Genomic DNA, 17,854 nt, shown 5'->3' with positions numbered 1-17,854 from the left:
CTGACTCGGCCTGTGGTCTGCCTGGCGTAGTTAGAGACACCTCAGGCCAACAACACCGTTCAAGACCTTAGAGGAAGCGTGTCCACACTCTCTCGCACACGAGACGGAAACCAGAAACCACAAGAATGAAGAGCCGGGCTGCCGCAGCTAATGGGCGAGGGCTAGCTTTACCTCCACAGTGGCATCCGTAGCTACTGATCCGGCTGTGTGTGAAAGCACACACTGACCGAGCGTGCTCGTCTTTGAGGCTGAATACACTGAAAACCCTCTCATCTATTTGGCAGCAAAAGTTACCTTAAGCTATAAATGTCCTATATGTGTATAGTGTGTGTATGTATGCAAGTGTGTGTATGTATATGTGACATGAGTGTCCATAGTGCCAGTCCCCTGTTTTATTTATAAGGTGCTAGAACAGTAAGCAGTGGGGAGGGGTGTGTGTGTGTGTGTGTGTGTGTGTGTGTGTAAGAGTGGAGTAGCAGATAAGCGCGCAACCCCCCACAAGCTGCTCCGGGGGAGGGGCAGGGAGTGAATTATTCATCCCACACAGGGACAGCCGAGTCTGGGCCTTGAAGAGGAGCAAGTCCTGCTGCCTCTGGATGCATGGCTCTCATAAAAGGAGCCGGCTATTGGAAGGGGGCAACATCTACAGGGAGATAGCCAGAACAAAACTAGAACGAAGGGGACTCGAGGGTAAAAGAAAGTGTGTGTGAGTTGTGAATGGAAGAGAGGGAGAGTGAGAGAGAGATAGAGATTGAGTGTGGGTGAGGGGGGAGATTTAGAGGGAAAGACAGAGATAGTGGTGTTTGAGAGAAAGCGGGTGCGTCTTACCTGGCCATGGGGTCCCATCATGGGGTTGCTGGGGTTGTGAGGGGGGGGCTGTGCATGGGGGGACTGCTGAGAGCCGGGTGGTCCCTTTAAGAAAGAAGAGCGATATCAGAAGGGGAGGGGCCCAAAGGGGGGTTTACACCTGGAGGAACCAGCCAATCAAAATCATAGGAAGGAGAAGGACCAGAGGGGAAGGACCAGTAGGGAGGCCTTAAGGTAGAGGAAGAAGAGGAGGAGGAAGATGGAAAAGATTGGACTGGACAATTTGGGCAACTTCGCGGAAATCCCCAGTTAAACAGTCTACTCCTTAACCAGAAAATACAGGTTTCAAAGCGCAACACATTACTTGCTTTGCCTTCAAGTCCAAACAAGGGGACAAAATACAGTCCAAAGTATGCACTTAAATGCATGTCCACTAGTCAATATACTTTCAGTCATGGCCTTAGTATGATGGCTGGACTGAGAAAGACTGTCCTCCAGACCCTCAAGTCAGAGGACTAGATGTAGTTTCACTCTGAACCACTTGGGGGCAGTGTTGCCAAAGGCTTAGGGAAACGAAAGTGAGCAGGACAGGCACTAGTGGCAACTTCAAAACACAAGGAGGATACTGAAATAACAAACAAGAGCTGGAGTTTGCATGTTCACATTTCCGCTTATTATAAGCCTGGTGCAGTATGTGATTGTGTCAGTGTGCTCAGAGAAAGCAGTTGCACCCCAACATCTCTGCATTCTGACGCGTTATTGCTGACATTTCACCCCAAGACAAGAGGTCAATGACCCCTAATAAACAACTCATTATGCAACAGTCTCTTTTCCTCTCGCTTCACTGCCAGTTCCTTCATCACTATCTTTTTGTTCCTCCACTTGTTTGAAGAAGACAAATACTGGCCAGTCTACAAGGTAAATGGAATTTTCCACATATCCCTCCTAGACACAGACACAGACACACACACACACGTTACTTCAGTGAGTCTGGAGGTACATGTGTGGCGAGTGTGAGGGTCCCAATCAAAGCTGGGGAGGCGTGTGTCCTCTCTCTGCCCGTCTCTGCTTCCGGAGGGGTAAGCTAGTCTGACAATCTTCCATTCGCCTCCACAGAGTTTCATTAAATAATACCTGTGTTGTGCCATTACAGCTAAAGTGCAAACCACAGCAAAACACAATTAAAAGTCAGAGCATCCACCTCTTGGTAAAACAAAACGGCACCATCCAGAATCACAAACATTTAGACCATACAAAAGGACCATTAACCATATTTGCAGCAAACAGCCAAGCCTTCTGTAACAAGGTCCCTTGAACACAAAGTACACACAAACACGCATGCACACACAAAACCCTCGCCCAATCACACTCCCCCACCAATGTTATAAATAGCATTTCCGTGTGTCTCCCCTCACCCTCTCTCTCTCTCTCTCTCTCGCTTATTCACAGTCGTACTTTCACTAACCCCCCCTCTCAGCAAGCAAACAATGGAGTGGTAGGTAGCCACAGAAACAAACACAGGGCCAGAATCGTGGTCACACTGATCTTTCACATTCTCCCTCTCTCCTCCTCCTCTCACCCTCTCCATCTCTCTTCCTCTTTCTCTCTCTCTCCATCGTGTCACTCGCTCTTTCTCTCCTACTCTTCACCACCTTATCGTGCCTCCTGCCAAATGCCAGTGCTGTCCATCACACCACTGCCTGGCGGAGTATGTATGTGTGTGTGTGTGTGTGTGTGTGTGTGTGTGTGTGTGTGTGTGTGTGTGTCTCTGGGTGTCTATCTGTGCCGAACTGTTTTTTTTCGTGTGACTGTGTGTTTAACTGTGTGTGTGAGACTGTGTGTGAGCGTACATGAGTATATGCCTGTTTGTGTGTGTGTGTGCGCCGGCAGTGTTTTTGTGTATCTCTCATTCTCTTCACTCTTCAGACAGCCATCTCCCACACTAAAACCTTTCCCTTCACAGAGCCGGGACAGGTCAGAGACAGAGATAGAAGAGAGAGATGGAGGAGTGAAGAGGTTGAATATGGGATGGATGAATCATGTATCAATAGAACGGCCCAGCGAGAGCAAGCGATAGATGAATGAATGAATGGTGTGAGGTAGAGAGGCTCTGGTAGGCGTAAATATCAAGAGTGGAGGGAGAGAGGGGCGAAGGGGATAGGGAGAATGTGAAAAAAAAGGAAAAAGAAGTGGGAGAATTGAAGTCCCAAACTGTAATTGTGGCGCCCTTTGATGAAGCACTTTCACCACACTTTTGACTTTAAATCCTTCAGTTTACTGTGTTAACACTCTAAAATGCTTGGTCTGAGCTTTTCCGACAGCACTGACAAGATGTGACAGCCAAACATGAGTTTGACATGCACTTTAAGTCTGTTAAGGAGTAAAGCAGACTCGTATTTTGAGTTGCGGCAGGCTAAAAAACAAAAAAAAAACAAAAGAGCATATCACTGTTGTCATGTGAAAAGTCTAATTTTGGTGATTTTCATGTTTTAACTTCATTTGAAGGATTACATGGTTGGGTGAAATTCTATAAGCCTTGGTCTTATGAAACCCTTTAAAACTCCATTGAATGAACTATAAAAAAATCATCTAAATCTAAAATCAAGGCTGTTTTAGCTGCTGAAAAGTTGACACTTTAGAGATATGAGGTTTTCACCCAACAGAAATTATATTTTCCCCATCTACAAGTCAAAGTCTTCAAGACAATATGTAAATGTACCCAAAATTTAGAAGGGTAAAAAAAAGTCTAGATCATTTGTTTTAAAGGAGCAAAGGATGGGGAGGTAGAGGGATAAAGAAAGAAGTTACAGATAGAAGAACGGGGTGGAGGGAGGGTGTGTGTATGTGTGTGTGTGTGTGTGTGTGTGTGTGGAGGGGGTTGTGTGATTGAAGGATGAAGGAGAAGCTGACAGGACAGCGACAGAGGGGTAAAGTCTTACCTGGAAGAAGCCTGGGGGCATGGGACCGCCTGGCATGGCGTCGTTAGGGGGCATGTTGCCCATCACCGGGCTGGGCGCTGCCGCCGCACTCTGAAACACACAGACACAGCAATTAAATGTGGTCCTGTGTGTGTGTGTGTGTGTGAGTGTGTGTGTCCATCACTCTCTCTTGGTCTACACATAACGTTTGTAAAAAGATGCACAAGCTACCAAGTTACTACAGGGGGCAGTGTCTGCACCAGAAATCACAGAAGACCCCCAACCCCCCATCCCATGTAAAGTTTAATTGTTAATTCAGGAAAAGGGTCTTCTACTACCATCATAAAACCGTTCCCTCATGTCCATGATAGAGAGAAAGAAGAGAGGAGAAGGGCAGCAAGCCACCTCATCTCCTTCTGTGAGCTCAGAGGAAGACTAGGACCAAGGGAAGGAGCCTCTGATCCTCTCCTACAGGTTAAAAGGGAATGCCACTGTTTCAGCTTTGAAATGTTATTCCTGTGCCCTGGGAGAGTTGAGTCTCTATTAGTGCAAGTTCATGACTGTCTCTCCCACAGCCGTAAAGACAAGAGATTGCATCTGGCCTCGTGATCCGTCACACAGATGATTTTGTACTGAGGAGTGACTCTTTATTGCACTATATTGAGCTACTGCCTCCCAGTCTGGTCTTCTCAACTCATGTGTCCATATGGAATATGATGATTTTCTATGCAGTTTTATTTCAATTTTACCACGGCACAGTCATCAAGGTGCTGTGGTCTTTACGAGCCAAAGTCAGGTCAGACGATCAGAGTAAGACAATCCACTTCTCTCTACCTGAGTGCTATCAAACTTCCTCAGATTTTCTAATTTATGAAAAGCAAAAGTTGTATTATCGTGAAATTTTAACTTGAACTATAAATCTTAACCTCTTAGCTGCCATTTTTCCCAACACAACTCCATTAATCCTCTTATCACAAGCAAATGAATTTAATGACGTCACAACGAGAAATTGCATGAACTGCAGCAATACATTGATGTACAGCGATGTATAGTGAAGATATACTACATTTTATAATAAAGCACATTGTTACCTCTGCCAACGGAGTTGGACGGGGGTAACAAACTTTCAGAAATAAACTTTCATACCAATTAGCCAAAGGGGGGCGTGGCAGTAGGCGTGGCTTCTCACAAAAAGGCATATCATTTCCAAAAAGATTCATGTAACACCATCTATGTTTGCCAATGGCTAATTTGTTAACGTCGTGGTTATTATAGTTTTGGAATTTTCATTAGTTTTTATTTTTATATAGTTTAATTTTTATTTCAATTTGACTTAAGTTTTAGTTAGCTTTCAGTGTGGGTTTGAAACTTTTAGTTTAGTTAATATTTCTTACAAATGTTTAGTTTTGCTTAAGTTTTGACTTAGTTTGAGTTGAGGTATTTTGCATATGTTTGAAAGTATTGTGTAACACAAACAATAAATTATTTAAAAAATGTTAAAAAAAAAAAGCCAAAAATTCTCCGCCCAAAAATGTTGTTTTTACCCTGCACATATGAACACTAAAAAGAAATTCACCTATATTTTTATTTTAGTTTAATTAGTCTTACAAGTAGGCAAGATAGTTCATTATTTTTCCTTCAGTCTGTGACAATGTATTTTTAAGCCTAGTTTTTGTCTTAGTTTTACTTTACAATACTAACCTTGGTTAATGTTAACTAGCAAAGCAAGTACCATAACATTACTGTATTCTACATAGAATAAATAAAAGGCAGCTCATCAATTAGAGAGCCAGAGAGCTGAGATCACAGTCAAACAAACTACTAATTAATTTTAGGTCTATCATGTCAACAAATGCCCTTACCACAAATATGTTGTGGGACTGTAGAGCATCTGCCCTTGGCTATTATGTGTTTTTATTGTATGTTTGCATTGTTAACAATGTCACACACCAAACTTCTCTCACGCAACAATAAAATATGGTTTAGAGATAGTAGTTGGGGATAGAAAAGTTAAACAAAACTAAAGCAAAAATCTATGATCACAGGTCAGTTATTGTTTTGTCTATTTTTGTTACTTGTATTTATTACTGATGTGAATTGATGCATTTTGAGCCATGGTTGTTTGTATTGATATAAGCCTATAACATATGTTCATCTGTGTGCCAATCCTTGCCATTGCAGATCTGCTGCCTTGCCCCATTTCCTCCCCCTTTCCATCTTCCTCAAAGAACCACAATGAAAATTAGTTCTTGAGCTTTACTGTGTTGTCCTGACCTTTTTAATTCATGTATATCTTCTGTCTGAAGAACTGTACATGTGTTATTAATTGAAATTTGTCAAATAAATCCAACCAACCAACATTTTCTGGAATTTAATTGAAGGAGAAGAGAGAAGGAGATGGTGACTGTGACAGTATTAGGCACAAGTTCTCTGGTTTGAACTTAGCGTGCTACTATAAGCTCAGCTGGATATAAAAGTTCAAATGAACACTGTACGTATCCACAAACTCAGTAGCTCAAGGCTATACATCAGTATGACATTGCATATTAAACTCTTATTCCATTTCTCTAGTTTTAGTTGAGAGCTGTTCATGTTCACAGACACCAACTGGACTATGCTTAAGCACAACATATCGAGGGCTTGGAGCCAAATAAGCCAAGTAAGTGCGATTTTGGGCGAATATGAGTATTATATATCAATTGAAAGGTCTCAGTGAGATCTTTTCAGTGCCAAAAGGACACAACTGAAATCATGACCCATAAGTTTTAATTAAACAAAAACTGAAAGCCGCAACAGTAAAAGTAGGGTTTTGTTTGCTGCCAAAAGGGTGTAACTGCACTTATGCCCTTTTGACACAAAGCAAAACACTGAACAAGCATTGTGGGTAGAGGATTCTAACAGCACTTAGGTCAACTCAAAATGCATGCTGACGTAAGTAATGCTAGCATGGCAGCATGATCACATCATTTTTAGTATCCTATTCATATCCTAATTAATATTCTAGGTCAATAGTAGATGAATGTAAATATGTTAATATTCCCATGAAATACTTAGGCCTATAGATTCAAAATGTTATTTTATAATGTTAGGAGTGTGAACTGGTCAAGATGAGCTCTGATAGTAAGACTGCTGGTAGCTGAAGTTATCCCTCAGTGTTATGAGGAGTTTTACAGGTCTTTGAATGTGTCCCAGGACACATCAATAAGTGATGTGTCCTGGGACACATACAAAAATGTATTATACTAGCAAAAGAAAAAAAAAGTAGTAGTTTAGAATCAAAAGTAGTTTCTTATGTCTATAGAGGTTTATTAAAAAGGTTTACTAAAAGTTTTTAACAGAAAAAATGTATCAATCCATTTGATATGTTCCATGTAGCCTACAATTTTAAAGGCCTTGGTGAAAGATGCATTACTTCAAGATAAAGATATTCATTTTGATCTTGTTTTATATTTCAGTTTTGATTGAAGTGTAATTGCTAGATTTGTATTAAAATTAATGTGTTTTACAATTGTTTACTTACATACGCCCATATTCTACATGGCTGTATTGGGACAATGTTTGGGCCAAAAAGGCGTATTTCACTCTGTTGCCATTTAAAAAAAAGTTAACAAATATAATTCAACTTAAACTGTAGCAGTATTGTTTTTATAGTAATGCAATTTTAAGAAGGCCGGGAGCAATGGATGTTTGGGAGCAAGGAACAACACCAGCGTTTAAACCCTCTGTCTCCAAGGAGGAGGCCTGATGAGAGCCGCTGCTTCTTTACTTCTGCTAAACTATCGCTAACTATATTACCACATGAAACAAGAAGACTACTGTCTCCAATCTCCTTTATGTCAAACAGCTAGGGCAGAATACAGCTGGAATCTGGGATAGGAGGTGGGGTGAATGATTCAGCCCGGGAGTTAAAAGTGATATAACTGTATTCTTGTCAACACACATAGACGGAGACGCATGTTCGGAGTGCTTACATAAGCATGCCGGAACAAACACACACACACGCACGCGCACACATACACACACACACACACACAAAGAGTTGCATCACAGGCTCATAAAGTGCAACCCTCCAGTACAGAGAGACAGAGGGGGGAGAACCGCAGGCTACAGGACCAGAACAGGGAGGGGGTTTAAGACCCAGGGGAGAGGAATGTTCTCACAAACACACACTCTCAAACACACACACACACACACACACACACGCAGACCTCCTGACACCCTCACACATCCATAGCTCCACCAGCACGCACACCTAATGCACACACTAGATCCATGTGACACATATGCTTGGACACCAACACACAGTAACAAACACATGCATACACACAAATACGCTCCCTCCTTGGCTTTAAACTCCCTGCCCTTCCCCTTTCTATCTGAAACCACCACACACATAAAAACTCAAAATCACACGCAAACACACACACACACACACACACACACCTCCCCCCATCTTTATGCTAATTCTGCTAGTGAACATGAGCAGGCCACTGAGTCCCTGGGGAAGAAGCAGGGTCGGCTGCCTCTCTCTCTCTCTCTCTCTCTCTATCCTTCCTCCCTCCCTCCCTCTCTCCTTAACCCCTCTCATCCATCTCCCTCACTCAGTTCTACAACACTTCTCTCTCTCCCTCTCTCCATCTTTTCTCCTCTCCGTGACCCCCTCTCTTATTTTCCCGGCACTGGTACACACACACACCTTCCCTGTGCCCCAACCCCTGTACTACTCCTCCCCACCACCACCACCACCACCACCTCTCCTCCTCCCCCCCCTCCCCCCCAGTAGGGTGTCAGCAGCTTGCAGAAGCTGTTGCTATGGAGACAGGTCCTATCTGCACTCTGTCCCCCTGGCATCCCCCGCTCCAGGAGAGAGAGAGAGAGAGAGAGAGAGAGAGAGAGAGAGAGAGAGAGAGAGAGAGAGAGAGAGAGAGAGAGAGAGAGAGAGAGAGAGAGAGAGAGAGAGAGAGAGAGAGAGAGAGAGAGAGAGAGAGAGAGAGAGAGAGAGAGAGAGAGAGAATAAGAAGATGCAGGAGTGAGAAGGCGCGAGAGCGAGATACAGAGAGAGAGTTAGAAGATATACAAGAGTGAGACAGAGAGCAGAAAAAACAGCTGAGGGGGGGGAAAAATGAAGCAAAGGATAGTCAGAGAAAACGACACAGGGAGAGAGATCTCTGTTCACAATAAATCACTTGGTCACAATATTGTTCCAGGCTATTAATGTAGAACTATCTGCTTGTGCATTCACCAGTTTGCTGATTGAATGTATACAAATTGAAAGCACGCAGAGTGTGCACTTGCCATCAGCAAAGCGTAAGGTTTAGTATGCGCTCGGTCTTTACTAAAACCAACTGGCCTGGGGAAATACTGAAGGATCCGACAACGTTTTTTAGTTTAAGTATCGGCACCCGCAGTATTGCCTACATCTACCTTACCATTTCAACTCCACACTCAGAAGTGGGAGACTGAAGGTGATTATTGGTTGGCTCTGCTATGTCAGCATGTATGTTTGGTATCAAAATCTTGTGATAAGTCTGCCTTACAGAATCAGAATTACTGGACAAGTACAACTGAGAATCAACATTAGTGCCGCACTAATTAATTGACATAATCAACGTGTGTTTTTATAGTTGATGAGCTGCACCATTAATAAAAGCTTCAGGCCGTATACAGTATATGAAAAATACAATGTCTGAAAATGAAGTGCAAAGGAAGTGCTGGGTGGCAACACTGCTTGAAATGTCTTGCTGTCCCGACATGCAGCAGGAAGGAGAAGAATAAGTTTCTTTCATGGAAGCTGGCTGAAAGTTCAACCAAACCCATGGGACCATCGTAAAAAAAACGGGTTCCTGATTTTCAAAAGTCTGGGAATATTTACACTGTCTAAACTGTAAACTATATTTTAATGGCCTTCCACAGCAGCACTACACAGCACCAAAGCATCCTGGAGCCTCATCTCCACCAAATGCTAGATGGTGAGTTTTCATGTTACCTGGCTATTGAAAATATTTGACTTGAACAGTGGCTGATCTGTGCTGCTAACATCCTCTCAACAGGTTTCTGGTGCTTTTGTTCAACATAACATGAAGCCGTTAGTCTATTCGCTAAAAAAATCAAAACCAATGTTTAGTAAACTTTGTACAGTTAATATGCTCAAATTTCACTAGCCATACATTCATGATTTGTGATTTTTTTTTTATTTTGTTGGCATTAGATGAACAGTTACGTGAAGAATATGCTATTATTTTGAATTAAGGAAAATCACTCCAATACACAATGTTAAGGGAGAAGACTAAATTTAATGTAGCAAATTGATGTGCTTTCTCACCCCTACCTGTATACACAGAATTCATGGTGTTTACAGGCATGAAAATATTGTATAAAAATATGGTTGCAGCTGATCAAACCTTGCCACATGTTTGCATCTTTCTCAAATTTCCACAAATAGAAGTGTTGTGGGCATATCTGCTAAACGGAGGCAAGTATCAGTTGGCTGCTATTTGAGATAGTTTGGTACCAAGCTCCTACGATGAGGCAACTTTACTAAGGTATTTCCTCTAGGTCAGAGGGGGTTATTTGGATTGGTCTGTGGGAACTGGGTTTAGATTTTGCTTCAGGCAGAGAATCTGCAGACACGCAACTCGAAGGTGCAACCTTTGATTTCCAAGGTAAACATTCACTCAAGTTTCAATCCAGGACCACCCAAACTACTGGGAAAAAGCCTTGCCCACCTCTTCCTTGTTTGTACCTTGAAGGCATAGCAAAGATGACTTACACCTTGTTGGATGGCATGGCAAGGGTGGGATGATGACATGTGAAGCTGGCAAGATATTTCAAACTTACTGATGTCTTAACCCATGGTTGTGGCTAGGGATGGGACAATAACCGGTATTACTATATAATTGCGGTAAAAAACAATAATGATTATGAAACTGTCCCAAATTGTTATGATCGTAACCACGGCGATAACCAGCAACTTGTTGGGAGACGAATGAACAAATAAAAGCATACAGCACAGCCCCCAAGTCTCTCTCGTCTGTCATCACTGATGTTTTATGTTCCCCAAAAGGGGGAGCCCTCTGCTTCTCGTTGGGAAGTTAACAGCGTCATAGAGGAAGTGTTTATGGTAAACACATAAACAAAGTCATGGCTGAAGCCGGGATGATCAGGCTGGGAGCGATAAATCAGCGTCACCATCCCTGTCAAATCCTCCTCCTAAGGTTTTCATCTTATCAATAATCATCGAGATAATATCGTTACGGCTGCAACTAACGATTATTTTCATTAGCGATTAATGTATTAATTATTTTTTAGATGAAGATAGATGTCTTCAAATTGCTTACTTAGTCTGACCAGCATCCAAAAAAAACCCCAAAGTATGATATGAAACAAATATTATTATATTTTTACTTGATAAATGACTAAAACGATTAATCAATTATTAAAATTATAATAAATTAATTTTCCAGCGATTAATCGTTTCAGCACTAAATATCATACTAATTCTGGCCAAGATAATTATACTATGAAATTTTCATATCGGCACAGGCCAAGCTGTGGCGCCCCAAGAGGAAACCGCGTTTTCCTTGGTTTTCCTCCTATGTAAGAACCCACTATTGATGAATAATCTATCAGAGAACAAAAGACTAATGATCTGATTGGCTGGTATGGTACAGCATGTAGATGGTCTATACAGAATAGCATTGAACCCTCCCCCTCCATTTCTCCCTCTCTCTCTCTCATCCAAGCATAGCCTCTCTCTCACCCATAGGTCCTACTGGACGGATCAATAGTGCTCAACACATTATTGACCTCCGCCTGATACCTTTCACAGGGATAAAGACAGAGACATAAACACTGGATGGAGGGAGGGGAGAGGTAGAAGGAGACAGAGACTGTATCTTGTGTGTGTGTGTCTGTATTTATGTGTGTGTCCCTGCCTGGAGAGGGTACTAATCTACATTCTGGTTCACACTGATATGTACCTCATCACCGTCTCCTTGACCTGCTGTCCTTAGCACACAGAACGAGAGAGAGAGAGCGAGAGAGAGAGAGAGAGAGATAGAAGGGGGTTGTGGAGGAAAAGAGTGAGGATGGAGAGAGTGAGCGAGAGTGGAGACAGGAGGAAAAATAGCTGACTGTGGTGATCTAGCTAATTTATCAGCCCAGTCAAAACAGTGTGTTTCGCTCTGGAGCAACAGGATACGGCTGCTACTCTCAACATCACGTCTGACAGACGAACGAACACACACACACACACACACACACACACACACACACACACACACACACACACACACACACACACACACACAGTGTCTGAAAGCCCAGCTGGTACTCAAAACTGGCACGACATGCACACCAAACAAACACGCACGCACACACACACACATACATGCTTCCCAAAAAAGCTGCTGCCAAGGTACGAGTACTGAACCAGACAGGGAGACTCTAACACACACACACACACACACACACACAGGATGACAGCACTAATACACGCTGCAGACACAACATCCACTTAGCCAACACTCCAGAGAGAAGGCAGAGAAGCCAAAAGACAAGAGTATGAAGGAGAATGAGAACGACTCTTCTTAACGAGAATATAACTTCCGCCGAATCTATAATGTAAATTTCACTAAACTTTGGCATTGATTACATTTTGACATTTCGCATTTCTGCTTTTTAATACATAACTGTAATCATGTGATACGCTATTGGTCCCCATAGGAAAATTCTCTTTTCGCTTGCCCTCCTTTGCATGGAGGTCAGAGGTCAGGGTCCGCTACAGAACAGCAGAAGAGACCATGTTTATAATTTTCTGTCTTCTAGATAGGAAGGCATGTACCCAACTGTTTCCAATGTTAGTGATAATTCCAACCCCCAGTGTATTTGCCACAGTCAGAAGCTACTACTGTCTGTTCTACTGCAGGTTTGCCCCATCGCCTTGAAGTCATAGCCTCTTGTTTCCAAAAATACATGAACAGCTCGCAGAGACATATGGGCCTTGACTAACGTAATTCATCGTGTTCAGCAACACGTGTATTGCAGGTTTTTCCTAACATCACTTTATCACGCAGCTAATTATTGAGTTTAATGAGGACTATTTTCACTTTTTCCATTACTGCGCACCGTTGCTTGTGTGTTACTGGCAGTGAAGAGGCAAAACAAAACTTAATGCAGAGTGGGAGGCAAATAAGCGCAATGATCTCTGCACATTCAATTCTGACAGAATCACTACTTTTAATACAATAGCAACTGCAATGATTGTGGCCTTTTAAAGTCATGTTAAGAAAATTATGTATGTGCATGGGTTAAAATGGTGGACTAGTCAAGGCATCAGTATTTCTCTACAAACTGTTTTTAATGTACTGGCTGTGGCAAATGCATTGGTGGGATGAGACTTTTCATTGGCGTCAATGGCGAAAAATGTTGGATATTACACTGAGAACTCAAGTTTCCGAGTTTTTGGTTATTTGTACTGGGGAAAAAACTGTTTGTTCCTGATCTGTTTAGAAAAGCAGATGAGAAGTTCATTTGTTTTTTTTTTGTTGCACAAAATATGATTTACTATATTGTGTAATGATGCGCTTCTATTCAACAAAGCAAGCTGTTGAGCAAGTATCATTTTAGAGCCAATATCAAGTGTTAAATAACAGAACCAGTATTGGTACCAAAAATTTTTTCCATTAGCCAGTCCTAGTCAACAACCTCTGAATTCACACACTAGCATGGGCAAAACTAGACCCCAGTTAATTAATTCGATGCAAAACACATCTCATACAGAGAGCCAATAATACTTAAAATATAAAGAAAACTAGACCTATATTTAATTTCCCCTCGCTCTCCGTTTTGCCGCTTTCCATTCGACTCCATTTTCAAATACCTCGACTGTCTCTTGGTGGTGTCTTCATGTTGTCCACACTGCCCTCTTCTCCTCAGCGCTACTAGGCATTGTGGGTAAACAGCTAGATTAGCCAATCAATCTTCTCTCGGGAATAGAGGTGGTGGTGTATGTGGTGGCGGTGGTGGTGAGGGAGGAGGGGGTCAGGGAAGAGATAGGGAGAGAGAGAAAGAGAGAGAGAGGAAAAGAGGAGGAGAGGTGGAGAGAGGGAGTGAGCGATAAGGCGAGTGAGATGAGAGAGAAGAGAGGGGGCGGACTGGTGTGTTGGGTGAAGGAGAGAGTAAGAGATACAGCGAAGGAGGATGGGAGGAAAAATAGGTGGGGGGAAAGGGTACAGAGAGAGGGAGGGAGGAATGAGAGAACAAGAGAACGTGAGCGAGAGAGAGAGGGAGAGAGAGACAGACCGAGACACAGAGAGAGAGACACAGAGAGAGAGAGAGAGAGACAGAGAGAGATAGACAAATGTGTGCACACCACCACAGATGCAGATGTGGGGGTGTCGCGGAGAAACCACAAGCTGTGAGAAAACATGATGCGAATAGGCTAGAGTTGCACAATGTGCACAGGAGAGAGAGACGGAGAGAAAGAGAGGAGTGTAGGGAGGGAGTGAGAGAAGTGACAGAACCGCAGGCAGATGTGTGGGGAGGGAGTGCAAGGCGACAGAGCAGGTAAAAAAAAAAAAAGAGAGGGAAAGGAGAGCGTGACTAAGGAACGAGAAGCAGTCAAAGCAACAAAAGGACATAAAAGCCACTCAAATTTATAACAGGGTATCTGCAGGTTTCAGCCAAATTTAAGACTTTTGAAGACATTTATGATGCTACCTGGAATTGGATTTAAGATTTAACAACTAAAATTAAGAAACAAAGCTGGCAAAACAGACCATTTCCGACAAAGCTAATCAAAGTTCTCAAACTATAAATGAGCAGCATAAGAAAGAGGACACCAGCAAATAAATTATTTAGGCACATGATGTCCAACTGCATGATGTTTGGCATATTGTATTAACCCTCTCCTGTAATGAAGTAAGAGTCAACATGCATGCAGGTCGAACTTAATGTAACCAACTGGAAGTGCAAGCAATGTAATACAATGTAAGAAAATAAAACAAACACTACTGTTGGTCCCATTCACATCTTTTGGTGAAGCTACACAATTCATTTGCCTTTGCCTTGTATTTTGTTTCTGTCAATGTCACCATCTAATTATATAGATGCATCAAAATGAAACTTAATTTAAAACAAACCTGAATAACATGCTAAAAAGTAATAATAATAATAATAAGACCTGTAATTACTGTATTTAAGACATTTTAAGGCCTTAAATTTAGATGATTCAAGACTTTTTCAGACCTTTTAATGACCCACAGATAGGCTGGATAAAGATCTTACATAAAATATATATCATAATATATGTTAAGATTTGTATGAATCCTGTTAGTCATATTAGAAATTGCCTCTATCCTCTATCAGTCAATCCAGGAACCTGTAACACCAGCCTCTTTGGTGATCACAATGCTAAAAGCAACTGGATACTTATAAGCAATAATAATTAGCCCAAGACTTGACACCAACTAACGATCAAATTACTCTAAAATAACAGTCTGGGAATCCCTACTTAACTTTCACGACCAGTGTCAGGATTTTGCTCCTGGTAAAAAAGTAGCCTTGACTGTAAACATAAACCTTAGCTTTGTATCCGCCGCCAGCAGAGAAGGCTGTGATAATGCATCTCAAATGTTGGCTTTCCATCCAGCAATCACTCTCAAAAGACTGAAACACTCTTTTGAGGTAAGGTGAAATATCCCCCCCCCCCCCCCCCCCCCGATGCCTCTAACCGGCTCTGTCTTTTAAAACCAGCAGAAAGGACCTGTGCTCAGAGACTAGCCTGAGGGGGCTGGAGCCAAAATTAAACCGGTCCCGTCTCCTCCGCTTTATCACTGTTCGGAGCAGACAGCGAGCGACCATCTAGCACACCAATCTACATGTATGCAGTCACTCACACACACACACACACACACACACACACATACAGGGTTAACTAGCACTCTGGCACTGAGGGTGTGAACCCCCCCACCCTCTCCTCTCTGGGCCGGTTGCCATAGATGCCCCCCCATCCCAAAATACACATACACACGCACATGTACGCACACACACACACACACACACACCCACCCCCCTGCCCCCAAATCCCTGGCTTAGCCCCAGCCCAGTGCTGGGATTACCGGATTAGAACTCTATTCCATTATCTCCCCACACTATACAACACACACACACACACACACACACACACACAATGCCACACTGTCTTGGCCAGAGAGGGGACAGGCTGAAGACAGACACACAATGTCAATCACAACACATGACGTTTGACACGACACACAGAGGATACAGAAACACATTTACATTGTTATTAGGCAGCATGGTGGCGTAGTAATTAGGGAGACCCTCCTTTAACCGGGGGGCCTGGGTTCAAGCCCCCATGATAGAGAGCACTCGCCCTGCTGAAGTGTCCTTGAGCAAGACACTCAATCCCTACCAGCTTCAGGGGAGCTGCTCTGTAACTGACCCTGACCTCTGACCTCCCTGTGGTGAGGGACAAGCGAAAAGATTAATTTCTCCTTTGGGAGCTCAATAGCATCAAAACAATCCACACACGTAAAAACACACACACACTGTGTCTATAGAACATCTTCTGGTCAGCAGCAGTAAAGCATCCAAACTAGAGCTGAATAATTAATTGGAAAAAAAAAAAATTAAATTGCAATATGAACTTCGGCAATTTCCAAATCGCAGAGGTTGCAATTAATTGCTTAAGAGAGAGGGGTGTCCAAAATGGATTTCTAAACAAGGTGTTTTATAGCTGCAGGTAATCTTCGGTCCATGAATCAAGTACAATATTGGAACTTTTCATCACTCAAACAAGTAAATCGTAGTTTAAATCACAATTGCAATATTCTGTCAAATAATCGCAATGATAGATTTTTTGTCAATATCTTTCAGCCCTAATCCAAACTGTGCGACAGGGCGGCCCGCTGGTTCCTCTGGTGGTTAGAGGGGCAGGTCACAAGTTTGATTCCCACTACAGCCAGTGTTTACATTCTCTGTCCAAGTGTCTTTGAGCAAGACACTGAGCCTCCACCTGCTCCCAGGGTGCCAGGCCTAGCTACCCTTGCACTCTTGACCTCAAAGGTAAAAATGTGTATTTGTATGTGTGTCTCAGACAGATATACAAACAAACAAATTCCTAATTATACAATGTGTAAGATAGTGATTGAAGTACTGTAAAAATAACAAAAAAAACACAGAAAACAATTCAGCCAGCTGCCAGTCTGTCACTTACATAGTCATGGAAGGCCTTGGCCTCACTGGAGTGCTCGCATGTCTCCCTTCGGTCTGGAGCTGCACAATACAAATCCCAGAATACACTGCAATGGGGAAAAAGGAGGTCAAAGGTTACCAAACAGAGCAATACAAGCAAATGTGTAACAGCTATTCATAACCCATTCACACACTCTCACTATCTCCCCAGCGCTCTTAAACTGCCTCTTACACACTTGAGCATCATTGTAAGAGGGACACAATGCCAATGTCGCCCCCTCAATCAACCTCTCACTCAAAACACACACACACACACACACACACACGTTTGTATTACTATACTTGCGAGGACTTTCCAGAGGACTTTCTATTCCCTCACCCCCAACGTTAACCCTTCCACAAACCTAATCAACTATAATTCTAACCCTAAAATACCCCTTTAGACAACTGAGGACTAGTAAAATGGCCTCATTGTGAAGGGCTTTCCTCATCTTTTGGTCCTCACAAGGATAGAGGTACAATAGCACATACACACACACACACAGATAAACTATTTCCGTACAAACTTCTATTTCAATCTATTTGAACGATGTGAGTGGAAACACACACACACACACACACCAAAAGAGAATGCTAATTGCCTGTGTGAGCTGCTACCTGTCTAAGAGGTCCTAATTGAATCAGTCTTTGCGTATTGATTCAATGGAAGTGCTATAAACCCAGTGAAACAGCGACACAGCTAACGAGAGGACTAATCACCTATCAGGGAGCCACTTCAAATGCCCCGGCAAATGCCAACGCACACAGACAAGCTGAATCCCAAACATCTGGACATTTTCCTAGACTTCCGCACTTCACAGCACACACTCGTCATATCTGGGAGGCTTAGGACGGTCCTGTGACGAAGTCAGTAA

At 42.7% G+C, this 17,854-nt stretch overlaps 2 protein-coding genes across 2 annotated transcripts in view; one reads left to right on the top strand and one right to left on the bottom strand.

The window, feature by feature from the left end:
- LOC139924781 (transformer-2 protein homolog beta-like) overlaps nucleotides 1–17,854 on the top strand; it is a 319,694-nt gene that overhangs the window by 230,248 nt on the left and 71,592 nt on the right. The gene's annotated exons all lie outside the window — the stretch shown is intronic.
- LOC139924811 (single-stranded DNA-binding protein 3) overlaps nucleotides 1–17,854 on the bottom strand; it is a 35,770-nt gene that overhangs the window by 9,668 nt on the left and 8,248 nt on the right. Inside the window, exons 4-6 of the mRNA XM_071915972.2 lie at nucleotides 16,963–17,047; nucleotides 3,747–3,836; nucleotides 829–912 (exon numbers count right to left, since the gene is read on the bottom strand). Of these exons, the coding sequence (XP_071772073.1) occupies nucleotides 829–912; nucleotides 3,747–3,836; nucleotides 16,963–17,047 (259 nt within the window). The remainder of the gene's footprint in view (nucleotides 1–828; nucleotides 913–3,746; nucleotides 3,837–16,962; nucleotides 17,048–17,854) is intronic.

This window comes from Centroberyx gerrardi, chromosome 17 (genome assembly GCF_048128805.1).
Source record: "Centroberyx gerrardi isolate f3 chromosome 17, fCenGer3.hap1.cur.20231027, whole genome shotgun sequence".
In the NCBI taxonomy this organism is placed as follows: domain Eukaryota; kingdom Metazoa; phylum Chordata; class Actinopteri; order Beryciformes; family Berycidae; genus Centroberyx; species Centroberyx gerrardi.
This window is presented reverse-complemented; position numbering and strand designations above follow the sequence as displayed.